The following is a 27,372-nucleotide window of genomic DNA, read 5'->3' as shown; positions in this document are numbered from 1 at the left end:
AGGCTGATGCCACATTTGGCATTTCTAAAAATCCACTCAGCAGAGTAATTACCCCAATGCATAAACACAAGCAGATTCAAGCTGATTTCAGGCTTGCATTTTCTTTTAACTTTCCCATACTCCATTACAATTATCAGTAACTTCTCATTCCCCTGTGATGCGTTGCTTCATTATGTTGGTGTAGTTACATAAACATAATGCAGGGCAACACTAATGATGAGGTAGCATGTTCCACTTCAGGGGTGATCCTGAACCCTTTTCAGCCTAAGGCAGTTTGCTGCTGCCGCCCCCTAGATCCCACGCTTGCCTTTTTGGCACCAGAGGGTGTCCATGACGCTAGTGCAAAGAAGCGCAGTTGGCTCTCTGCACTGGAAGGGGAATATTTCTTGTTTGAAAACCGGAACTTTGTCACTTAAAGTTACCAGGAGCGGCATTTTTGCTGCCCTCAACTCGCCACATTGGTGCAACGCCCCTGTCCCACCTAATGATGCAGTGACACAGTCTTGTGCTGGTGCATTTTGAAAACGCAACATATTTTAGCCACTTGTGTTAGTTACCATTGTGATTGGATTGCAATCAACACCCATGGGAAGTTAATGGCTTTTTTCAGACAACTCCAAAACTTGCAATATCTTGCATAGTTTGGAGTTTTTTCACCCATTGAGAATGCATACGTTCACCATTTGATAAACTTCAACATGAATGCAAAAACACAGGGTAAAAACATGCGGCATTATTCTAAGACACCCTCTTACTCACTGGGTTGTCTCTGCACTCAGGAAACCTAGGCACCTTTTGTTTGCTCTTCCTGCTATGTTGTCTGACACAATGAACACACACAAACACATTTCCAGGTGTGCATGACACTTCCCAGCACAATCAGTTGATGTCCCTAGGTTTTGAAGCAGTTATCTAAACCTGGAATTATATATAATTAGTGTGTTTGTTTTTTAAATATGAAATCAATGAAGTTGTGGAACTAAGGCAAGTACATGTGTATGGTGCTCAGGAGCAGCTGTGGGTCTGGCAGAGAGTTGACTTGGCAATGTAAAACTATTGGAAGTGACAGAGATAGGCACCTATAGACCAGGGACATTTAGTCCTACTGTAGGGGGCTGAACTGTGGGAATAAAGGGTAAATGTTGCTGCAGGACTGCACAGTTACAGATGGAATATTAACTGAGGAACAGGCTGAAGCATAAATTGATGTTAAAAGAATACATTCGGAGATACAAAAAAAGACTGACAAAAGTGTTTCCTCGCAGGAAGAGGAACACATATATTTTGGAGAGGGAGGCTTTTTTTGAGTCTTTCCGTGGAAATCAGGCACTCACAGTGATATGGTTAGATGCTTAGTTTGAATGATTTGTAATAAGAACTAAAAAGAGATCTATTTCCAAATAGACAAATATATTCCAATGTACTATTTCTAATGTCCTTTTTGAACGTACTCCACAATAGAGTACAGTTGTAAGAGATCTGTATGGTTAAATGAATAAGACAATGACCAAAAAAAGATCTGTAAAAAAATTATTGGAGTGAGGAAAGCAAGTAGCACACATTTAGATTTTATTACATAGTAAACAACATGTATTCATTTCCTCATCTTTCAACCATTTTTAGAACATTTCTTTAAACACATATGTAATTCATAAAGCCATTAGCCATCACAGTTAAGCTCAGGAGGAGCAATGATGCAGAGGTCAGAGCACCGTGTGATAAAGGTCTTGTGTTCTTCTCCAGCCACTCGTATTCTTCATGAAGGTTCTGCTTTTGTAACTCAGGCCCCACTAGGTCTTTTATTTTCTTGTAGTACTTGTCTACATAATCAATCTAAAAGGCCACAGACAAAAGAGTTGCTATTAGTATTTTTATTCTTATAAAAATATTATTCCTGGCAGCACTGTAGACTCTGAGCTCATTTAGAACCTTGTCAATTTAAAGCCAAAGGAGTAACAGGGCCCAAGGTTTTGCTCTATTTTGCAAACATACAAACTACACTTTTGAGTGATGTTAGTCTTGCTTGAGGAAATATAATCTTACTATCAATATATAACTGCAAATGGACATATTGTTGGTCAGTGGCATTCCTAGTGTGCGCCAGGCCCTTCTGCAAAAACCTTCAGAGGGGCCTAGCAAAAAGCAATTCCTACATGCCCACTCCCTGCCCCATGCCCCCAACGACCCACTCTCCCACCCGCATACATTTTCACAGGTATAGTGCAGCTGGGGAGAGGAGGAATTCTTTAGAACTTTTTGCAGTCCAGGCCCCCTGCAATTGTGGGGTCTATTTCCTCTATAGTTACACCACTGTTGTTGACATAATTCAGTAAATATATACATTGCAGGCTATGACAAAAAAGACTGCAAACATGCAGAAAGCATTAAGGCAACGGGGCAAATAAGTAAAAAAAAAAAACATTCACAAAATAGAACTTTCGTTTGGTTACCTGAATATCTGTCATAATACTGATGTCAATGAGATTTCTGTCATATGGGACCAAGGTTACGCTCTCAAATGCAAGGTAAGGTTCACCTCCAAACATGTGCTGAATTCATCAAGTGCAAACAGAGAACAAACAATGTTTAATACATGGTGATACATATAATTAGGCGGTATATTAACTGCAATACCCATTCGCATGTGGTATGTTTTCTAAAGATATAAAAATATACAATTTGAAATTCATATGATGATTTACAAAAATGCACTATAGAGTAAGCAGTCAAGAAGACATGATAAACACAATTTAGCAAGCTTTTTTTAAACTTAGACAGTAAACAGGAGCTTAAAGGGACTCTTACAAACCTCAGTCTTTGCTTCAACTATTAGTACAATATCTTCAATGCGAATTCCAAAGCTCCCATCATGATAGTAACCAGGCTCTGTGGAAATATACAAAATAATTTTCATACACAACAGAATTTAACATTTAAAAGGGAAAAAACCTTATTGCATATCTATGTGGGCTACATCAACCATGCATACAAGGGCACTTCCCTTATCCCTTCCCTCTAAAATGACACCAACGCACAACAAACATTTTGAAATGCACAGAAAAGTTTGGAAGCATATACTTATATTAATATCTGCCAACCCGACACAGTTGTAAAAAAAGCAAGCACTAAAGAAAACGTTTAACTGACTTCAAACAGGAAATTGTGAGTCAGTGATCCAGTGTCCCACAAAAAAGTGTAAATTTAAATGTATTTTAACATCTATTTTGTTTTTGTTGATTCTCTATAGTAATGGTTCCCCTTTAAGCATTATTTAAATGAACTAATATATGAGAACAATAATGAGCAGATTCAAATTGGGGTTTTCCAGCAATCTATATTTTAACATATTTATTAGCTCTTTCCTGTTATTATTACTACTACTAATAATAACAATGAAGATGATAATAATAATGTTCCCCTAAGCTTTATGATTTTTTTTTTTAATTTGATTTATTTACAGTATATTAATTTGGCCACATTGGTTGGTAAGATGTATTTGTGAAGTTTAGTTTCTTTCTTCTACAGTCACAGCAGATATTTATTTCTCACATATAATATATATCTCATATAAATGTTACTTTAAAAATTACACCTTTACTGGATCTCCTTATAGAACATCTTTCAGCCCCTACTGTGAGCAGGAGCCTCCCTCTTCTGTTCACATTCGAAACCAGTGAGAATACAATCTGCAGATATTGGCAATGCATTTTGTGCCAAAATCCGTCGGTGGATTCCAGCAGGCTGATTTCGATCTCATGTGGTCCTAACCTAAAAGTCCCTGCTCAGAAGAGCAGTAGGAGATTGGAAGCCAATCACAGCTTTGTTGTAAAGGAGACTAAAACACTCCCCTCAAGTCCAAGCCCCTCCAACTGCCCCCATACCCTTGCACCATCTCTTACTCTAACGTGTTCCTATCTGTGTGCCCCCTTTAGAAATGTTAAAAATGCAGAATTGCTCAGCAGGGTTGCCAGATGTCATCTTGCTCCAATTTGGATTCTCATCTGTGCAACTACCGGCATGGAGTATGTGCAGTTGAAGCCAGGTCTGGATCAACAATGCCAACCCTGTTGCGCAGCTATATATTTTAAAAACAGGTAAAAAAAAAAAAACTACCACAATAGCAGGTAGTGCAGGGAGAAGGAAGCAAGGTTGGAGGGGGACTGTTGTTGGGTGAGGGATTTGTTCTCCTTTAACAAAGGGAAATATAAGCAGAAGTTCACTGTTAGATAAACCTAGCTGCCCAAAGGTGTGAGATCACCTACAAAACCTGCTGGGTATTTTTTGGAAAGTTTAAGTAAAGTACTAAAAAAAGGCAACATTAAAAAGTCCAATTCTGTTTTGTCTACTTTTGTCAATAACATATTGCTGTGAACTCAAAATGTTACCTTGTACACTATGTACAGTATGTAATAAAAATACCTACCGATGGAAGTGAACATTCCTTTGGCCATCGCAACATTATTAGACTGGAAGCCCACAGGCCCTGTAGACAAATATGGATATTCAAAAAATCAGCAAAATGCCCCCATTCACATAGAAACATAGACAAAAGATGTTGATGTACAGTTAGATATGTTCAGCTCTGGCAATGACAAAGTAGGAAAGATTTACAATTCTGATACTGATGTACAGCAAGCAGTAATTTAAGAAGATATACGTACATTCGTGGACAGAAAAGAAGTTACCAATGCCATGCCCAGTACCGTGCCCATAATTTAGACCTGCTTCCCAAAGAGCTTTTCTGGCAAATGCCTCAATCACTCTTCCTAAAATAGAAAAGTACTTAATAAACATGAACAATAATGAGATTTTATTTACCAAAAATGCTTTTATCTGCCACGAGATCTGTAGATGCTATGTTACTTAAGGCCTTTATTTTAATGGTACATATTTGCAGAGAATGTGATGACAGTTAATACATAATGCCAAAATGATGATATAATTCTATATACAGTCCATTGTCTGATTTTTCTTTCTAATCTTGTATGAGTAAGGGTTAGGACATATATAACCATATGTAATAATAAGGCATTAGGTTTGGCCAGGAGCAGTAACCTATAGCAACCAATACAATGTTTTTATTTTAACAGGTAACTAGTAAATTCCACCTGCTATGGGTTACTGCCCTTGGGCAAACTTAGTGCCTTTTATTACATAACTCCATTAAAGGGGACCCGTCACCCTAAGAAATAATTCCAAATTCTTATTTATTGTGCTTGTTAAGCAAAATAAACTTTATTTACACTATATAAATCATTTAAATCTTGGTTGCAGTCAGCTTTGGAATTTAACAACACAGCAAGCAGGCAGCATATTATTGTGTTATTAAGACAAGCATTGTAATACCTAAAAATCTTGTTTATGCACCAGAATTTGGGACCTGATGCCCATGCCTTTGCATTGATTACACAATTATAAACTGTGAACAGGGAGCGGGGATGTGGGAAGTGCTGCAACATGTAGGAAATACAGAATGGAAAGTGAAAATAATTGCCTGCCCTGCCTATATGCCTAAGGCATAGAGGAGGGGCAGGCAATATATGATTGACATCTAGAATCTTTAAATGCATTTATAACAAGTATGGATGTTTTAATGAAAAAAATATTTGGGTTTCATGTCTAATTTGGAAAGGACTTTTACTATACAGCTTTTTATGCCTGGGTGACAGGTCCACTTTAAAGCTATAGAAAATAGTGGGTTTACAGTAATACGAAATCTGTTGTGAGAAATATTTTTATAACATACTAAATTCAATGCAGACAATGGAGTGCAGGTTTAATTGGCAGGTGGGGCATTATTCCAGTTCTATGAAAGAAGTAGGATTGGTCTGTGTGTGTGAGTTGGAGACCTTTCAGTAGTAATGGCACATACCATAAATGCCTCTTTAATATTCTATACACCATGTGTTAATTTTGCATATTGGAGACACTCACTCCCTAGCTTTCTAACAGTTTGCAGAGGAATCATAGTAGGAATACAGTGACTGATAATATTTACATACCAGAGGTTCTTTGAGGAAATATTAGTCTGGTCAAATCAATATTCCCCATCAGGACTCGTGTATATGCTTCCTATAAAATAATGATAAGGATTAGTGAATGTAGCTTGACAAAGAAAGCTTGCAGATATAGATGCAAATATGTGGAGGAACTTTCTGCTAATCAATATCATGTTTCCTTTATAATTAGAGGTGCATCTATCCAGACTACAATGGCCAGATCAGTTTTCCTGGTATAGCATATATTTATTATTGTTGATTTTTTTTTAGTCACTCTGGATGTTTTGTGCTGTGCAACATAATATTTGAGGGGGTTATACAAGTATCTTAACATTAACCACACATTTGCAATTATTACAAACACCATAAATGATTTCACCTTCTCAAAATCTGTTGGTGTTCCCCAGTGCACAGTCCTTGTAATGTCTGTAGTCCCATCGCTGAAAATTATGACAAAGTATGAATGAATTTCCAATAAAACACTTTTTAAGATGATGCATGTTACTCATTATAACAGACAACGTCTTTAAATCCAGTCTGTGTTTTTTTTGCAATGTGGGAAGTCATATAGTCACATAAATCCATGTTGACTTTGAGTTCCCTGCATGTTCTCCTGTAGAGATTGTGCCTTAGTGTGTTGCTTTGCCACTTCTTCTTTACTAAATTAAAGCACTTATTGTCTACATTCTCTCTATGGGCCATATAGGTTTACAAGTGTTATTTCTAATGCTGATTGTTTAAATGAGCTATCACATTTTGCGTGATTTATTAGTCCAGTGTTCCAGAGATGGCAGCAAACATCTTAGTACATCTAAGATGTAACCCAGTGATTATCATTACAGCAGGCACTTTGATGAAACCAAAATATGATTGTCTGCCATGGGTTTGAAACTAGTACAAGTGTGCTCACTTTTGGTATGAGCCCCACTGACTGACTGTCTTTTCCTCCTCTGCTGATTGACTATTTCCATGTACATCAATTTCTAGGAATATAGAGGTTTATAATATATCTTTAAGTAAACTAGAGCATACAACAAGCAATAAACAACTGTGAAGTGTGCAATAATATAAGTAAACGGGTTGTTCCTTAAGTTCCTCACTTACAAATACTGTCCACCAGAGTCAACAAGATACATTTCATTCACTCTCAGTTCACGCTTTGTCTCATTAGTTGCTCTGTAGAATAAAGGTACATATGAAAATCAATTTACACAATCAAATATGGATATCTTAATCTATATGTCTATTTATTTGTATTATTGTGTTAGGGAAAAAAAGCTTTTAAAAGGGGCAGTATAGCTCATTCATCATGAGTTCAATGAATAAGGCTTGGGCTGAAATAGTTTTGCTGGGTTTCTTTCCAAATTATCCATGGGTTTTATTATTTCTTAAGCTAACCCGGGAAAACAAGGAAACCAAAACTACTTGTTTGGTACTTGTTGTGAGATACATAATTATATCACCAGTATATATCCCTCTAAGTCCATTAAGCAGGGTAATTATCTGTTCACTGTTAAACTAATATATAAATATATATTCCACATCATATGTATAAAACAAAGGAGACAGAAAGCAGCTTGTGGTTATCTGGACAGGGGCTGGACTAGCTTACATTGGGGTGGAGCTAATGTATCGGGTGGAGTTAACATTAGGGTGGATCAATTACATTTGGTGCAGGGCTATTATGCAGTAGACAGGGACTGGTTGACTTTTCAGTCAATTAGAAAATATGTTGTCTGGTTTTAGACCTGTGAACCCCAGACAGGCAGGTTTTAACCTTATAAAAAACAGACTGTCCAATTCATAACCATAAAAGTTTTATCCTGCAGCCTTTATCCCAAGTAAGTAAACAAATGACAAGGAACGACTAAATAAAACAAGGTAAAATAGAACTAAAAAAAGCCAAATCAAGTGAGAGGGGAAACAGTTAGCCAAGACTAACTTAACTCAAAGAATGTTAGAACAAGACAAAGAGGACTGACTGTGCAATTATAAATAGGTCTGGCTGATAAAATCCAAAGGCAGCACCAAATTTTAAAAACATGCAGGGTTAACGAAAACGAATTAATGCAGAACCAAGAAGAACAAGGTAAAGTAGGACCTACTGGAAAAAGTCAACGTAAATGCTTGAAATATTGGTACCAATAAAAGTGCACATATCCTTTAAACTGCTTGCTGTAAAGTGCTATTACCTGTAATGAGCAAGAGCTGCATTTAAGCCACTGGCAGAAATAGTGGAAAAACTTGGGCCTTGGGAATACCGCTGTTTCCTAAAGAAATTAAAAACATGGGTATAAGTCAATGGCTTGCTTACATGCACACAAACACATTACATGTCAGTGGTAAAGCTATATGTTACAATGGATTGACCATTAAGCACCTGCAATATGTTAAAAGGCAAATAAAGCCCTCAGTGAATCTTTGTTCTAAAGAATGGCTACTGTAAAGCCTGTCCATAAAGCAGTCCAATCAGTGTCGGGCCAGGTCTGTCAGTTGCCCCAGGCAGCCCAGGTGGCCGCTGGCAACTTCGGTCCCCGCCGCAGCTGTACGCAAAGGCGCGCAACCAATTACGCGTGCGTAATTGTGCGTAACCGTGCATAACCGAGGACGCGCGTGCGTAATTGTGCGTAACCGAAGTCGCGTGTGCATAATTGTGCGTAACCGAGGACGCGCGTGCGTAATTGTTCGTAACCGCGGACGCGAGTGCGTAATTGTGCGTGATCGTGCGCAACCGAGGCACGTGCGCAACCGAGGACGCGCGTGCGTAACCGTGCGCAACCGAGGGCGCACGTGCGCAGTCGTGCGTAACCGAGGACGCACGTGGGTAATTGTGCGCTAACGAGGGCGCGCAGCCGGTTGCCGGACTAGGGGTAGGCTGCATATAAGGTACGAGATGAGAACTTTGCTTATATCCACTAACACAAATCAGATACAGGAATATGACCAGGAGAAAAATATCATGTGTAAGTAAAAAGCTGTGACCTGGGGAGGTAGTGACTTTGCTGTCATATAATGAAACCTTAGGGCAGATATACGTTTACTAAATAATATTTGCTGACAAGTTTATTTGCCTTTTAAAGGCCAGTGTCACAAATTGAGACTTGTAGTTGTTTTTTGCTCTTGTTGTCATTATAGCCAGCTCTTAACCACGTTTGACATTAGGCAACTTAGGGTACAAATAGGTTGTAAGTGGTCACAGCTAGATCCAGGTAGGAAATAAGAATGCACATTAGGGCTTGTTTCGGGCACCGTGGGTGGGCAGAATGTGTGATTTATCACAGGAATGTTATACTAAATATCACTGTGCACTGTGTTTAATGCTCGGTGTTTGCCATAAGGAACTAATTATTATCTGCACTTGGCCTTTACCAATAATTTACCATGGGGCCTATTTATTGAAGTCTGAGATCACTTTGTTGGCAGTGAAAAAAACATGACCTCTATTTTTTTTCCATTGCAAATCCAATACTGTAGGTGATGTTTTATTGAGTGCCACCCAAAAGCCTACGTTTCTGCTCCAGTGGGGATTTAAGCATTTATAAGCAGCTTTAAATAAAGCCTTATTGGTACATACCTGGCACTATACTCTATGGATGTTTATACTGTCTGGTAGCATTTTATATTTACAAATACAAGAGTAACTCAGGAGGTAAGTTATGGTTGTTCCAGGGACTTGAACTTATGTGTCATAGGGATGTTGGTTGTGGTAAATGGCACAGCAGCACTATGACACAATGTAAGTATTACCGTTCTCTTATCACTGAGAAACTCATAGCTGGTGAATTAAAGAATGACAGCTTAATTAATATATGCAGTAATGGTATGGTTTCTTTCATAAGTTAGATCTGATGTGTTTTTTCATAGCAGGAGGAATGTCCAGTAACAACAAGGGATTACAGGGAGTCCAGAGCTTGATGCTTGGTCCTGTTACCTGTTTTCTATAACCTTTGAACTAATGGAAACCTCCCTGACACCAATACCCTGTGTGTTACATTTACTATATTATGGTTTATGAAGGCTTTTGCAATCCATTCAGACAAAAATATTACTTACTCCCTTAGACTGTCTACATAGTCTCCTCCATTGAATTCATCCACTAAGCCACTGGGCACATTTTTCTCCAGCCATACTAAATACTGGATGACAGCCACTGCATCCCGGATCTAGAAAATAAGAAAATGTATGCTGTGAAGTCTCCTTGAATTATATGTGGGCAGGGTCAGACTCACCTACCATATCACCAGAGGATCTCCTTGTGGGCTCAGGTCTTAGTGGACCATAACAAAGTTATTATAACCATAGCACTATACAACCCCACTAAGTTTTAGCACTGTGTCTACATAAGTGACATTATTATTTGCATTAAACTTCCCACACACACACACAGACCTATTAACGTGTAAATGTGTAAAAAATGCATAGTATTAATTTTGTTTTGGGCATCATCAATTGTTTTATTACATATATATATATATATATATATATATATATATATATATACACTCACATGGCAATCTTTCAGCAATTTCTGTTCTTTTTCACTTTTCACAGCCTTTGTGGTTAAGACTGGAGAATACTCTTCAGCCAAAAGTTTGTCCTAAATGGGAAGAGAAAACGGTAGCATCATTTTACCTGATTGTTATTTATGAAAAGTAAGTACTGTATATGACTTATTACAGAAATTACATAAGTGGTTAATAGCATTTTAAAGGATATGTAAAACGTTTAAAAAAAATGAATGTAACATAACTTGGGGTGTTTTTCAAAGCAGTTTTGCAATTTACATGAATTATTCCTTTTTTCTGTTTCCGAGCTATTTAAACTTTTATTAACTGCCAATACAATGATTTTTTTTTTTTAACAGTGCCACCTGCTGGTCAGTATCTATACAGTCAAATACAGTCAAAAGATGTACCTTCTGAAGGAAAACAGAGAAGTGTTCTGATGTTGCTCTGCTGAGGAAAGAGATCAGAAGCCTAAGATGCCCTTTCCCATCTTCTTCCTGAGCATAACTACATCAGAACACTCTGTTTTCCTTCTAAAGGTTCATCTCTTTGACTGTCTTTGAACATACATTTACATGTACTGACCAGTAGGTGTTGTTAAAAATCTCATATTGGCAATTAATAAAAACATAAATAGCTCTAATACTGAACCAAAGAAATAATTAGTAACTTGCAAAAGCACTTAGAAAAGTGCCCTAAGCAACTTTGCATTACATTTTTATGGTTTACTTTAAGGTATCCTTTAACAAGTGGGATATTGGTTTCGTTTTCACATTAAATCACTATGGTAGAACATTAACAAGGTTGTTTGTGCAATTAAATATAAACTTCAATCAGCATCAGTCGATTCACTTGGTATTATTTTAATTATTTTATTAACTAGGAAATATACTGCAACATTTTATGCTTTCCATATCTACAGGGTACATGGTAAATAACTATTAAAGCACAAGGAAAGGCAAAAAATAAAATCCCATTTTTACTTTCTTTATTGAAAAAGAAACCTATCTCCAATATACTTTAATTAAAAAATGTGTACCATTTTTATAAGAAACCTGACTGTATGCAGTGAAATTCTCCCTTCATTTACTGCTGTGGATAGGAATTGTCAGATGGTCCCTAACTGCTGAGCAGGGAAACAATCATACTTATAAACAGCAGGGGGAGCCCCCCCCCCCCTTACTTTCCAGCCATGCAGAATTCAAGCAGCTTTGTTTATGACGAACCCTAAGCAGCCCAGACCACACTGAGCATGTGCAGTGTCAGGGTCAGACAAAGATGTTTAACAAAGTTACAAGATGACATCCCTCTGTGACCAACTTTGAAAGCATAAATCATTTGTTTGATTAGGCTTGTGGTGCAGTAAGTTCATGCTTATGTTTAGTATACAAAATACAGTATTTCTAGCCTTATTCTATTTTAGACTTTCCTTGTCCTTTAATAAAGTACCTTTGGTATAGTTTCATATACTCCATAACTGGTGTAGCTTTGCCCAATCCATATCTTCACATTTCCCTTTACATACTCCAATAGTGTGTCTCTAAGAAGATCGTACTCAATAAGCTGGACACAAGATGGTGTGCAGTCGGTGTTCAGGTAGGTTTGCACTTCACTGGTGATTCGGCTTACATTAACAAACATCCTAAATTCATACACAGCACAGAAATAAAAAAAAATGTCAGCCAGAACACAACATAGATTTCTTTTCTGCATATGTACAGGGCCAGTGAATGCCTACTCAATGCTGACTGATAGAAGCAAGATAGATAGATATGAACAAGCACTGATTAGACAGAAATTCTTAATTTAAGGAAAAGCAAGATTCAGAAACTCCTTTGTCATGGTTTTGGAAGCAAACTCCAAGAATAAGACTACTGACTTATGGCTCACTGTGAGAGGAAGCACACACAGACAAATGTGTATTAAAACTCACTAACTCTTCAAGCCAATCTGTAGGAGTTATTTAGGGGCCGATTCATCAAGCTCGAGTGAAGGATTCGAATTAAAAAACTTCGAATTTCGAGTGGTTTTTTGTGCTCCTCGACTATCGTATTGGCGTAAATTCGCCTGAGTAGAATGATTCGAATAGATCGAGCGCAAAAACGCTGCGACTATTCGCCCATTCGATAATCTAAGTACTGTCTCTTTTAAAAATACTTCGACTGCCTACTTCGGCACCTAAAACCTACCGAATTGCTTTAAAAGCCTATGGGAAAGTCCCATAGACTTGTTTTCCAAGTTTTTGATCGAATAAAAAGGCATTCGATCGAACGAAAATCCTTCGAGCGAATATTCGATCGGGGCGCCTTTTCGCCTGGCGAATATTCGCCAATTCGACTATTTGCCAGCGCGTAAATTCGCCCGAATTGCCTATTCGATTCTATTCAATTCTCTTCCCCAGTTAAATCCCTCGAAATTCGACCATTGATACATCTGCCCCCAGGTGTCCATAATGTGAACTTGAAACACAGAATTGTTCTAAACATGATGTTCACGTAGTTGTAGTAGTCACTGTATTTTCAATGACTTCCTAATAGTGATGAAATACCTTCTACTGTATTATCAACAGCATTGAAAGTAAATGATCATTAATATGCACCAGGAATGGTACTGCTCAGACCACAGCTGTAGGTACAATCAGTTGAGCACATAAGAAAACATTTAGGGTGATTTGCTTTGTGTGCAAAAAAGCAGGAATTTTAGGAAAGTGGAAGTAAAATAAGGATAAATATAATTTCTGTTATATAGGTGCCCTTTTAAACAATGCACTAATATACAAATGATAGTAAAAGGCTGTGAAATTTATTTGTTTACATTGTTTGTGTAAATAGTATAATATAGAGTTAAAATAATAAAAAAAAGGCCTGTCCAATTGGAAATCATAAGGTCAGATGCATGCCTGACCCATGAACATGTGAAGAGTGTTGACTATTCAGATGTTAAAGGAAAACTATACACCCAAAATGAATACTTAAGCAACAGATAGTTTATATCAAATTGAATGACATATTAAAGAATCTTACCAAACTGGAATATATATTTACATAAATATTGCCCTTTTACATCTCTTGCCTTGAACCACCATTTCGTGACTGTATCTGTGCTGCCTCAGAGATCACCTGACCAGAAATACTACAACACTAACTGTAACAGGAAGAAGTGAGGAAGCAAAAGGCAGAACTCTGTCTGTTAATTGGCTCATGTGACCTTACATGTGGTTTGTATGTGTGCACAGTGAATCGTACGATCTCAGGGGGCGGCCCTTATTTTTTAAATATTTATGATTACCCAATGGCACATACTAGTAAAAAAGTATATTATTATGATAATGGTTCATTTACATGAAGCAGGGTTTTACACATGAGCTGTTTTACTCAGTATCTTTTAATAGAGACCTACATTGTTTGGGGGGGGGTATAGTTTTCCTTTAATGGGCCAGGCATGCATCTGGCCTTATGATTTCCAATTGGACAGGCCTTTTTTATTATTTTAACTCTTTTTTATAGGTAGACTCCTCAATTATGGTAGGAACAGCAAACGAGAATTGACTGAACATTGAATGTAATTCTGTTAAATCAATTGGAAAATGAAGCTTTCATTATTATGAGGTTGATAATTGACTCATGGTGTTCCAAGTGCAAGGACATTCTCAACTCTTAGATAAAAATTTAATTGGTTGAGTCAGAGAGTGTAGCACATGTGGCATGATTGGTGGGTGCATATAATGTAGATAACCCATAGCTGGCGCTCTATGGCTTATGTCTACACTGAGGGCTACACATACAGTGAGGAGAAGAAATGCTGCTGAGCTGTGTGTTTTTAGGATGCACTGGCAGCATTTTTTGCCCAGAATGGCCCAATACATCAAGTTTAATTTTACTTTACCTGACAGAGTCCAGCGTAAGTAGTGTATACGAATAGAAGAATGGGTTATATGGAATGTCCTGTCCTCGAAGATTGAAAAGCCCTTTAAAAATTAGATTATTGTATTAACATATTTGCTAATCTGTGATTCAGTCAATTATGTTCATGGGAAATAGAATTTGTATGAGAACACGAAAGCTGGGTACTGCAACATATCACTGCTCTGGAGTTACATGCAAGAATTATTGTTCAACAAGAGCTAAAAGTAATGTTCTTGATCTTCACCTTCCAAACACTTTTGCAGTTCAGTTGCTTTCAGATTGTTCACCAGAAATAAAGACTTTTTTCAGTTACTTTCCATGCTTTTTTTTTGACCGTTTTCCAAAATTTTAATTTTAATGTTTGTCTCTGGTGTTTCAGTCTCATGCAAGGGCAATGTCTGAATTGTTACAATTTGCTACAATTGTTGATATATTGCTGAGCAGCATCTGTGGAATATTAACAACTATTGTATCAATTCTAACAGCTGCCTGTAATGAAACGCAGCTCAATAGAGACAAAGAAAAGAAATGTATCAACTAATGTAACAATTTAGAACAGTTAGTGACACCCCCTCGAGCTGTTTCAGAAAGACTAAAAAAGATGGTGAAAAACAAAATTGTAAACTTAAATATTAGAAAAGCAGTCACAAATATAAACTGTTAATAAATATAATTAGGAAATATAATTCTCCTAATCATAATTAAACCACCAACAAAGAGATACATTGATTAAACTGGCACAATTGTCAGTGCTTTTATTCAATAATTATTCAGTTTCACATCTCTAGAGTCTTTGGTGCTGTCCCCATTGCAGCCCCAGGGAGATGGATGGAATTTCTTGTTATACTTAAATAGATTGTGAATTAATCATCTCCAATGAAATGGAAAGTCTTTTTTTTTTTTTTTTTTTTTTTTGATCTACTGATGTCCTCATCTATACCTTACTTTTGAATATTAGTTTTCATTAGATATACAAGCACCCACCTCTATGCCATCTTTTCAGTATGTGCTAGAGAGAGCACAATGTGCTATGTGAGACCTGTATCAAATAATTTTACAGGGCTTTCTTGAGCCTTCTCTGTGACAGTTCAGGGGCAACTGACACATGTGCTTATAGAGCATTGCAGCTTTACATAAATTACCTGTTATATCTGTGTCCATACAGCAACCATACAGGCATTAGCTTTTTATTTTTACTGCATTAAACCAAACAAAGTTATTTACTGATTTTGCTATGTTTTACCGTACTGGTGAAAAATATCACCTTTGAAACCTCAAGGAAACTGCCTATTGCTGCTTACCTGTAAATGAGTCTAGTTTGTGGTTTGAAACAGTAACATTTTAAAAAGTCAAGGAACTTTGTTTTCTTTCTCGTCTTCTTAAATGCCTTTTAGTTTATTTCTTGTAAAATGTGTAATGAATTTAAGGCAAATATATACAATGCCATTCTGAGCAGTTTAACATGGTATCAGTTCATTCACTGATGTAGTATTTACGTACATGCAGTTTCTTCCAATGCAGACAGTAGCACTGCTGATGGTTTCTGCGCATGATTTTTCATCTTTGCACGGATGATGGACACTTTCTCTTGCCAGGTGCTTCCTTAGGTATAATAAGATAGAGAGTTATGTATGAATGTTAGATACATGCCTAAATATAGTTAGCAGGGACACCCCTGAGGGACCTCGTAAAATGTCTCATTGCTACCCTGGCTCCCTGGGAGATGGGCCAACTAAGTAAACTGGGACACTTCTAGGAACCCATAGCAGTGATGATTGGTTATAACATAAATGTAATAAAAAGCACAATGTTTGCAACAATCAAAATAATTCTTAGCAACCAATGACCAACTAATGCTATCGGCTGATTGGTTGCTAAGGTTCCTATCACTCAAACTATGGCCCAATTATCAAGAATAAATTAAACTGCCTGTATGTTTTTGGAGTGTGGCAGGAAACTGTAGTACTCAGAGGAAGCCTGGGGAGAATATACAAACTCCTCCAGATATGTAGGTGAAAATGTTCAAAAAATCCAGATCTGACAGACAAGTGTGGGTGTTCTAAAATGGAAATGGGCTTGCGTTTTATAATCTCTTGATGCAAGCAACATTATCATGTAATATAATCTCTGACTGGCATTGGTGTCTTAGAGTACATTATACTTTGGGGACTTCCAGAGATTTTGTGTTTAAGAAACGGCACCACAGTTTCCAGCAAGCACTGCAGCGGTTTCCACCACTGAGGTTTTTTCCATAATGCCGGGGATTGTAAAATCCGCAAAAATCATAGACCCACATATCTATTATACCAGTTTCTTTTTTTACTCCTGGGTTATAAAAAGCACAGCAGCAAAAATTGTGTTTATTCTCAGATAATTTTTCATCTTCATGCATATAATTTATAAAATATATATATAATTACAGTTTATGAAATACAAGGGAAATATTCCATACAAGACAACTTGTGGGACATTTACAAAAGGGATTTTTTGAAATTACCAAATATGTTATACTGCATAAATTGTGTATATATATATATATATATATATATATATATATATATATATATATATATATATTTATATATATATATACACATAGAGATAGATGGATAGATAGATGATCGATAGATAGATAGATAGATAGATAGATAGATAGCACTTATAGAAAAAGTAGCTGGAATATTATAGTGGTGCAGGGTGGCACTCCAGGACAAAATGGAGAAATTTTCCACAGTACAGCACAATAGTAGAGTATAAACATGATATAAGTTACATATAAATACTGAAAAATACAGGCGGTATAGAGGGTTTTGTTCATTAGAGCTTACAGTCTAAAATAATAAAAGTAAATGTTTCTGTGTCATTGTCCTTTTTGTTGGACTCAGCAAGGGAGGGAAAACAAGAGATTAAATGAAACAAACAAATGACTCCTATAAGAAAGACTGTTTACAACAAACATTAACAAGTGTGCATGTGATTACAGAACTAGGGGTTTTTTGCTCTTTCTTTGGAGAAAGCAATACTTCTAGGAAAACAAACTTCTCCTAAACATATCAGTTTTCTATTGCAAGGCAGGACAATGCTTAGAGAGATCATAACAATACAGTATATGAAAAAGAGGGAAGGGGCTTTACACAGATGTAACACACATTACAGCATGGTTCAGATACATGGGTACAGGACAATGAACTACTGTACAATATATTTGCCATTTTCATGGATTCAATTATATGCCCAATTTTACATCTTACAATGGAACTTCTGAATGTATGACCTCATGTTTGCTGGAAGGATCTACTGATAAAGCATCAGTTTTTTTGTAATGTCCCCATGTATATATGCAAGTCAACCCCAAAATAATAATTTGTGAAAATCTAATTCTAAGAAACTTTCCAATGTACATGTATTAAAAATGTTCAGTGCTTTTAAAGTTATTTGTAAAAACACTTAGGGGCAAATTCATCAAGGGTCGAATTTCGAGGGGTTAAATCCCTCGAAATTCGACTGGGGAATAGAATCGAATAGGCAATTCGGGTGAATTTACGCGCTGGCGAATAGGCGCTCAATCGAATATTCGCTCGAAGGATTTTCATTCGATCGAATGCCTTTTTATTCGATCAAAAACTTGGAAAACAAGCCTATGGGACTTTCCCATAGGCTTTTAAAGCAATTCGGTAGGTTTTAGGTGGCGAAGTAGGCAGTCGAAGTATTTTTAAAAGAGACAGTACTTCGATTATCGAATGGGCGAATAGTCGCAGCGTTTTTGCGCTCGATCCAGTACTTCGACTATCGAATGGCGAATAGTCGCAGCGTTTTTGCGCTCGATCTATTCGAATCATTCTACTCAGGCGAATTTACGCCAATTCGATAGTCGAGGAGCACAAAAATTCGACGTTTTTTTACTTCGAATCCTTCACTCGAAGTTAGTGAATCGGCCCCTTACTTTTGAAAGCAGCATTTGCTTGGTTGATACTTTTTAAAATAATATTGCAAAGGTCTTAGTTCTCCAGCATGGACAGGTGTGTTAATCAGCTGGCTTGTCCTGAGCCATCAGGGCAGAGAATAGACCGGGACAGACAAACATTGCTTTCAATAGCAATACATATACAAATAACTTAAAAACCATATACAAATTGTAATGAATGTATAATGCAAAGTTGCTGAGCATTATGTTTTCTTTTATTAGGCAAAAAAAAATATTTTTGGGGTTGACATTACCTTTGTGCCTCTTCATCAATGTAAACAACCCCAACTTAGACCAACCTTTCTTTTTTCCTTACATTCCTCTCTCTATTTCAGTAATATCATTTGTAAGGGTTGGAGACCCAAGAGTGCTTTGCAAAGAGCGGGTATGACCCTCATAATACCACAAACACATACATTTTCAGTTGGCTGTAAGCAACACCATTTATTCCAAAGAAAGTAATTATAAACCATAGAAAAAGCCTTAAAGCGGACCTGTCATCTACACATAAAAAGCTGTATAACAAAAGTAATTTGCAAATAAAACATGGAAGCCAAATAGTTTTTTTCATTAAAGCATCCATACCTGTTATAAAGGAGTTTAAAGGAATTGTTCAGTGTAAATATAAAAACTGGGTAAATAGGCTGTGCAAAATAAAAAAATGTTTCTAATATTGTTACTTAGCCAAAACTGTAATGTATAAAGGCTGGAATGACTGGATGTCTAACATAATAGCCAGAATACTACTTCCTGCTTTTTAGCTCTATAACTCTGAGCTAGTCAGAGACTAGAGGGGGGAGCAAATGGGTCATATCTGTTGCTTTTGAATCTGAGCTGAATGCTGAGGATCAATTGCAAACTCACTGAACAGATATGTCCCACGTGGCCCCCCTTAGAGTCGCTGACTAACTCAGAGTTAGGGAGCTGAAAAGCAGGAAGTAGTGTTCTGGCTATTATGTTAGACATCCAGTCACTCCAGCCTTTATACATTACATTTTTGCCTTACTAACTATTTTAGAAACATTTTTTTATTTTGCACAGCCTATCTATTTACACAGTTTTATTTTCACACTGAACTGTTCCTTTAAATATCTGAGCTGTCAATCAAATATTACCTGCCCCGCCTCTATGCCTGAAGCATAAAGGTGGGGCAGTCAATTACTTTAATTTCAATTCAGCACTTCCTAGATGTCACTGCTTTCCCCACATTCCCCCTCCCTCCTCACACTCTATAATTGTGTAGGGCAATGTGTATGGGCATTAGGTCCCCCATACACAAGATTTTGGGGTGAAACACAATTTGTCTTAATAACAGTGTCCACAAAATGGCTCCTGTCTGTGTGCTGTGATTGTGTAATTCCAAGACTGAAGGAAACTAAATTTAAATAATAAATATAGTGTAGATAAGTTTCATTTTGTTCAACTAAAATGATAAAAAATTATTTGAAATTATTTCTTAGGGTGACAGGTCCCCTTTAAAAGTACATTATATATAACTTGACATGTTAAATTCATAATTTAAACCATCTGGTTGGCCAAGTGTTTTGTAGCTCCATGGAAGAGTGACAAAATGCTCAATTTGCCCCCATTAAAAAAGAAATTGGAAATCACTGCCAAGCACCCAGTTTTTTTTTTTTATTTTGCAAGCACCATAATGGAAATAGGGAATGCACCAGGAGAAAGATATAATATATAAATTAATGATTAAATATGTACATATAAATGACATTACCTACGAACTCGTCTTTCAGGGCATAAATGTCCTTGTTGGGGAGCGAGGGACGCTGGTTTCCCCACACTAAATCCACCAGATTTGTTGGTATGGACTGAAAAGTCATCCCTGAATTTTGTATTAAGCTGGAATAACTCTGCCATTCACCTATAAAGAAGATATAAATATATATATGTGTATAAAGAGAGAGAAACACACTTATAGAGTGCATGAATAATCCACCTTCATGTTGTAGAAACAACTTCATCTGCATAGGTTTTTTGACATCCAGAATAGCAGTCTTAAGTACAATGTACATCAAGTCTATGAATAACTGCTGTCAACAAATATATGTGCAGGGATCTGTTGTTTTCTAAAAGCAGATACTAAACACGAGTATAAACTGCCCACTGTTTCTACGCACAAAACTCAAACACAGAAATCAAGCAGAGAAAGCTGCCCGTGTCTACGTAGCCTTTCTGTAAATGAATTGATGCCTGTAAGTGTGTTGTTCACTCCTAAATGTATCACTCGTCTTAAGGCTGGATTGAAAAAATAGTTTCTGGAATTTTTCAATAACTGTATAGTTTTTATTATAGTCGCTCATACCACCTAGTGGTGCATGGCAAAATTGCACACACGATTTTGGGCAGCTGAAGAAAAAACTCCTGTCATCAAATCACTGGCAAAAATGGGGCACTGTAGAGAAGGTGACATAGATGGTATTAGAAATCTGATGCTGAATGCAGAGTGCAGTCAGTAGGCTAGCCGCACTTGTCCTTACCACCTGCCATAGGCCATAAGTACAGAACTCTGCTGTATAGGGATGGGCGAATTTGACCTGTTTAGTTTCGCCATAAATTTGCCGCCGGCGAAATGTTGTCGACACCCATTAAAGTCTATGGGCGTCAAAAAAATGTTGTTGCGCGGCAAAATTTTTTTGGCGCGCGTCTTTTTATTTTGACGCACAACGCCATATAAGTCTATGGGCGTCATTTTTTCTGTGAAACAAGGCGCAAAAATTCACCCAGCCCTACTGCTGTAGCCTTCATCTGTCAGTATTCACTAATGTTGGGATGTTCGGGGACATGTGGTAGATATTCCCCCAGAATACAGGCAGCACAGTATTCATGGGATGGAGATACCAGTCCATTTTGGAGTGCAGAGATCTGTTGCGTGTTGCGGCACCTGAGGCCACTGGGTCCTAGTGCCGGCACCGACGCATGCACCACCCCTGCGTGTGTGTGCATGCGTCGGAGCACTGGGGATGATGAGTACAGGTGTACCCGTCCCCAGTGCTCCCTTGGATTGCGACTGGGCGGCATGCAGCCACTAAAATTATGCCACCCTAGGCCCGGGCCTTTGTGGCCTCGCCACAAATCCAGGCCTGAGTGCAAGACATGCTGGATTCCATCTGTTTTTTGTACTTTGCAACCTACCCTGTGCTTTCCAAATGACCCCTACAATCAGTATTGACTGGCATGCAGAGTAACAGAAAAGCTGGTAAAGTTGGTCCTTTGCCCTTTCTAGAGCACAGAGCATGAACTCTTTTCTATCCTTTTCAGTATTGCTTGTGTTTCATTTATTCCCATAAATTCATATTTATTATTATTAGCAGGAGAGTCCAGGAGGCTGTTAATTATAAAGAGCTGGGGGGGGGGTTCTTCTAAAGGAGGAATGTAAATGGCAGAACAAGAATCAATAGATTCCTCAACAACCATATAGTCTGGGCTCTAAACAACATATAGTTAGAGATGTTCCACCTGCACACTGTCTGTCTTTCTGTGCTATCCTCTCAAGCCTGTCTGTATCCACTGTATTGCTCTGTGCTCTTACACAGATTGTACTAGCTATATTGCAACAAACAAAACACACAGGAGAGCACATCTGCCAACATAGAATTAGTGCTGAATATGTCTTTTTGGAAGCAGCCATCCTGGTTGCTGTGATATCTCTGAACAAAATATCTAGTAATAAGTCAAATCAACTGGACTTGCTGTATTTCTTTGAAGGAACAAAAAAAAAAATACAGCAAGTCCAGTTGATTTGACTTATTACTATAGATATACCTTGGTCTGGATGAATGAGAACCTTCACAGACATATAAACAAAATATTTCCAATACCCTTCAGAGAACAGGCATCTAGAATGAGCACTTTCTAGGTTATATTAATTAGTTACATTTGCACAATAAACATGAGGGTACCATAATTCTTCTTAACAAGATGAAAAAGGTTTTTGGACTCCAGCTGGTGGGCCCCATTAGTGTAACTCCTGGGGGTGCACCAATCTTATAGAGAGTCTGTGAGACACTATGGGGAATATTTATCAAAGAGTGAAGTTAATAGTGAAGTTCCGCCACTAGAGTGAAATTCCGCCACTCTCCATTCATTTCTATGGGATTTTTATAGGCGTATTTATCAAAGGGTCAACTTTCACTTTCACCCATTGATAAATACGCCTTTCAAAATCCCATAGAAATGAATTGAGAGCTGCGGAATTTCACTCTAGTGGCGGAACTTCACTCTTTGATAAATTTACCCCAACATGTTTCGGGCCAATAAAGCCCTTTCTCAAGTGTGGGGGTGCACGCCTGGAAGGGAGGGAGGCCCAGTCAGATTACATCACCCAGGCCTGCCCAAGAATAGTTACGTTACTGGCGTGCCCACTATGTTAGGCTTTCTGTTGTGCCCTAGGTGTCCCAGTCTGATGCTGCCTGCAATGTTCTTGTAAGGAATTCTTACCAGCTCTCCTGTTCACCCAACGCCACGGACAAGATGGCGACGCCCAGTACCTCTACGTGGCACGTTCTGACGCCAGTGCGTCAAAACGTGCGCATCGTTAGGATGCCAGCGTGTCAGACACGTGCAGCGTCATGACGCCATCGCATCAAAATGCGCAACATCCGTGCGTGACGCACGATGTTATAACGCTTGTTTGACGCGAATATCTGCCTATAAAAGATGCCAGAGCCTTGCAGACCTTGCCCAATTATAGGTTCAACTTGTTGTGTTCCTGGGTGTGATTGAATATACTGTTCTTGATTCCTTTTATTGACCTCGGCCTGTTATATTGACTAAGAACCTTGCTGCCTGAATCGACCTTTGCCTGGACTTGACTATTCTTTTTCTTTAACCCTTTTGGATACCATGAACTGTGTTTGAACTTGCCTTTCCTCCTTTCTTCATTAACTCTCTTATAAGGAATGATTTGTCTGAGGGGGATGATGGTGTTTAAAGGAGAACTAAAACCCCCAATAAGAAAAGCCCAGACTTACTACCCTAGATAGTCTCCTCCCTACTTCCCCCACATAGTCCATTACCCCTGAAAGTGTCCCAAATACATTGCTGAGGGGAAGGGGTTCATGAAACATTTTCATTTATAAATTATTATTTGGGTGGTATGTATGGAGTCTATTACTCTGTTTTCTTTTTAATGTAGATCATTTTTAAAATCATTTCTCAAAAATATGAGATCTAAATCTATCTACTAAGGAAAAAAGCTGTATTGGTTCCATGAGCCTGATTATGCTTAGATAAAATGGGAAACTGTAACTGCACACAGCTGCACACATAAATTAAAATCCATGGGGAAAAAAATATTAATGTAAAACTACATATCCTTCCATGTTTGGGTTGATTTTCCAATATCCAAGCCAATTTTTCATAACAGTTTTCCTATATGAAACCGGGCCAAATATATTATTTGAAATCATTCCATATGGGTTGGCCAGGTCCAGCAGGGCCTTGGGATATATCATTGTGAATTTGGGGATGGGTGGAGGTTCCTTTACGTTTTAACTTCCTATGCTCTCCTTAAGTCAGCCAAATCTACACTTTCGTTGCTGAAACATGAAGTCATTGCAAACGGGTGTCATATTATTGGCAACTGATAACTGTGGAATCTGAAATCCTTGGCCTTTACAAAGGGAGTTAATTCTGTAGTGATGGGTTAACACTATGATGTCTTAGACAGACCAGTTACAAAACCTATGCCCATATCAGGTTTAATAGTTATTATATCAGGTTTAGTAATTATGAAATTAGGTTTAGTAAATAATGAGCTATCTGTCTCAGCAAGGGGCAAATTTACTTACCTTCGAAGTTGCGCCAGCATTGGCTTTGCCGCACTTTGCCGCACTTCACCAGTGCGCCGCTAATTCACTAAAATCCAAAGTTGCGCTCAGGGAGGCGAAAGGTAGCGAAGTTGCGCTAGCGTTACTTCATCAAGCAAAGCAAAGTTACGCTACCGATGCCTAATTTGCATACGGCATAGGTAGCAGCAAATACATTACACTACACAGGCCTGGGAAAGCTTCATAAAATAAAATAGAGTTGTTATTTAGCCCTATACATGTGCCCACTGTATAGTTTAGGTGCCATATGTTAGGAAATGTAGGGGGGAAGGAGGGTACCCCCAAATAAATTTACGATCTTTTTCAGCCTATCACCCTTAAAAAAGTAAAAGACGCCAGCGTTTTTTGGGACTTAGAAAAAATGTCAACTTTTTTTGAAGCAAGCACTATCTACTCTATTGCACTTCGCCTGGTCTGAGGTGACGAAGGCAAGTCTGGCGCAAGAGGTAACTTTCAGTAAAATGCGCAAGTAAGTGAATTAGCGTAATTAGGTCCCTTCACCATAGCGCAACTTCGCCTGGTGTAAGGGTGCGAAGTAGCGCTAGAGTAGGTCCACTTCGCTAGCAAATTTACGCCAGCACCTGTTAGTGAATTGGCAAAGTAACGAAATGACGTCACGCTGGCGAATTTGCGATAGCGTTAGCCGCTTCGCACTTTAGTGAATTTGCACCTTAGTGTGGTCACTGTAAGTATCTCTTGCATTCAGCTACTGGTAGTAGACAAAGACTTGCCAATGAAGGCTCACTATAATAGGCCATATTGCCAAGTATCATAGAACTGCCTATTACGATGTACATATACCCATTAAATGATAGCGCACATTTTAAACAATTTCTTTACTTATTAATTCAGAGCTTTCAAGTGTTTTAGTGGACCTGTAACTGTTACATACCGATGGAGAACAAGAAGGGATCAAAGCCAACTCCTTCTCCTGGTTTTAATTCTTGTTGGATCCAAGTGACAACAGCATAGGATGACACTGTAAAAAATGTAAGATCTGACATAAAAATCATAGCAGCCGATTTATAATCTGAAGTGCTAAATTGCAATAGTTGAGTTGCCTTTATCAACCACTGTGATTACCTTCAGTCTTAGTACATATGGTATGAAGCCACATTTTGTATTTGCCGGAAATGCAAATAACTTATTTTTCATAGTTTATCAACTTCATAGGAATTTTCTTATTTGTAGTAGTAGACTGATAAAACCAACTGGTAACTGGTTTCTATAGGCTATAGAAGCAACATACTGTACATTGTGCCCACTAATTATGAGTATCTCATGTAGGCAGATGGCTGATCCTAGCATAACCTTCCAGTTGGCTTTGAAGACTTTCCAGTGACCTCTCATATCCAATTGTCCATCACAAGCAAAGAATTAGGAGCATGTTTAGTAACATTATGGGCAATATCTCCAGAAATCTCTCCAGATATTTATCTTCAATGTTAGTAACATGCCTCTTAAGCTGGCCACAGACGCAAAGATCCGATCGTACGAATCAATTTCGGTATATAAAATACTAAATTGCTGACTATTTTAAATTTTAGCATTTAGTTTTTTTTTTAATGCTTGCAAAAAATCTTTACGGGAAGTATTCAGGCACAAAGGGATTATTTTTAAATACTTCACATAAAGCTGGAGAGTCAAGAGGCTGTGAGAGAATGGATACTACTAAGGTACAAAACTATTACTATACCAGCAATACAATTGCTTTCAGTATTTACAACAAATTATAAGGGCTCATATATTAACTTTGGTCAGTTTTAAATACCCAGTTAGCCTCCAGCCTGATAGGTGTCGCTAAAATAAATGCAAATCTAATTCTCCATGGTATGTGGCTGAATTTTTCCAGTCTCGAGCAAGACTGATGCCAATGAGAATAAAAAGCTTTAAAGGGATACTGTGATGGGAAAAAAAAAATTTCAAAATGAATCAGTTAATAGTGCTGCTCCAGCAGAATTCTGCACTGAAATCCATTTCTCAAAAGAGCAAACAGATTTTTTTATATTCAATATTGAAATCTGACATGGGGCTAGACATATTGTCAATTTCCCAGCTGCCCCAAGTCATATGACTTGTGCTCTGATAAACTTCAATCACTCTTTACTGCTGTACTGCAAGTTGGAGTGATATCACCCCCCTCCCTTTTTCCCCCCAGCAGCCAAACAAAAGAACAATGGGAAGGTAACCAGATAGCAGCTCCCTAACACAAGATAACAGCTGCCTGGTATATCTAAGAACAACACTCAATAGTAAAAACCCATGTCCCACTGAGACACATTCAGTTACATTGAGAAGGAAAAACAGCAGCCTGCCAGAAAGCATTTCTCTCCTAAAGTGCAGGCACAAGTCACATGACTGGGGGCAGCTGGGAAATTGACAAAATGTATAACCCCATGTCAGATTTCAAAATTGAATATAAAAAAATCTGTTTGCACTTTTGAGAAATGGATTTCAGTGCAGAATTCTGCTGGAGTAGCACTATTAACTGATGCGTTTTGAAAAAAACATGTTTTCCGATGACAGGATCCCTTTAAGAAATATGCTTTAAGAAATAAATAAAATATGAATAAATAATCTTTAATAAAAAGCTAACCTGTACATCAACCAGACAGGGCCATGTTCTCCAAAATAAGTGATAATTATCTGGCCTCTGTTTTACAAAATAAAATTACAGTTTTTTTGTGTACATATATGTTTGACAATTAGTATTTTTACTAACAAGTCTTCTCCAGCTCCCAGTTGCAGTCCATCTCTCGTTCTGCCTGAATCCAGTATCTGCTGTCTGTAAACACAGCCCCTCGTGTGTGCGTGACCACTGCAATGCCTAGAACACAACAAAAACAATATATTTGTGAGAGCAAATCTTTTACATTTTAATGTCTAGGATTATATTATATATATTGTATTAATTAACACATTATTAGTAGCTCCTCGGCTTCTGAACTGTCCAGAGCAGATCAAAAGATAGTCCGACAAAATTCAAGATGGCGAGCTCCTGTGGATAGCTTGGAAGGCCTGCATCAGTAGTGTAATAAGCGCTAAACTTCTTTGTTGCTACAGTAAGTTCAGTATAAAATGCAGCATTTCTAGGCATAGTTATTTTTAGGCTTTAGTTTACCTTTCAATAGCATGTAAGGCTCATTAATACAA

The 27,372-nt window shown here is 37.8% G+C and overlaps 1 protein-coding gene across 1 annotated transcript in view; it reads right to left on the bottom strand.

Annotated features, from left to right (window-relative positions):
• Positions 1-1,552: 1,552 nt before the first annotated feature.
• The window catches only part of xpnpep2.L (X-prolyl aminopeptidase (aminopeptidase P) 2, membrane-bound L homeolog), a 39,602-nt gene continuing 13,782 nt past the window's right edge, over positions 1,553-27,372 (bottom strand). Inside the window, exons 5-21 of the mRNA XM_018229931.2 lie at positions 26,942-27,046; positions 25,112-25,198; positions 20,106-20,252; positions 15,910-16,011; positions 14,390-14,471; positions 11,954-12,146; positions 10,507-10,596; positions 10,053-10,162; positions 8,192-8,269; positions 7,104-7,175; positions 6,379-6,439; positions 6,003-6,072; positions 4,662-4,766; positions 4,424-4,483; positions 2,810-2,886; positions 2,451-2,549; positions 1,553-1,833 (exon numbers count right to left, since the gene is read on the bottom strand). Coding sequence (XP_018085420.1) covers positions 1,633-1,833; positions 2,451-2,549; positions 2,810-2,886; positions 4,424-4,483; positions 4,662-4,766; positions 6,003-6,072; positions 6,379-6,439; positions 7,104-7,175; positions 8,192-8,269; positions 10,053-10,162; positions 10,507-10,596; positions 11,954-12,146; positions 14,390-14,471; positions 15,910-16,011; positions 20,106-20,252; positions 25,112-25,198; positions 26,942-27,046 — 1,739 coding nt within the window. The 3' untranslated portion in view covers positions 1,553-1,632. The remainder of the gene's footprint in view (positions 1,834-2,450; positions 2,550-2,809; positions 2,887-4,423; positions 4,484-4,661; positions 4,767-6,002; positions 6,073-6,378; positions 6,440-7,103; positions 7,176-8,191; positions 8,270-10,052; positions 10,163-10,506; positions 10,597-11,953; positions 12,147-14,389; positions 14,472-15,909; positions 16,012-20,105; positions 20,253-25,111; positions 25,199-26,941; positions 27,047-27,372) is intronic.

The sequence above is a fragment of the Xenopus laevis genome, chromosome 8L, assembly GCF_017654675.1.
Source record: "Xenopus laevis strain J_2021 chromosome 8L, Xenopus_laevis_v10.1, whole genome shotgun sequence".
Taxonomy (NCBI): Eukaryota; Metazoa; Chordata; class Amphibia; order Anura; family Pipidae; genus Xenopus; species Xenopus laevis.
The sequence above is the reverse complement of the archived record's forward strand: the minus strand, read 5'-3'. Positions and strand labels throughout refer to the sequence as shown.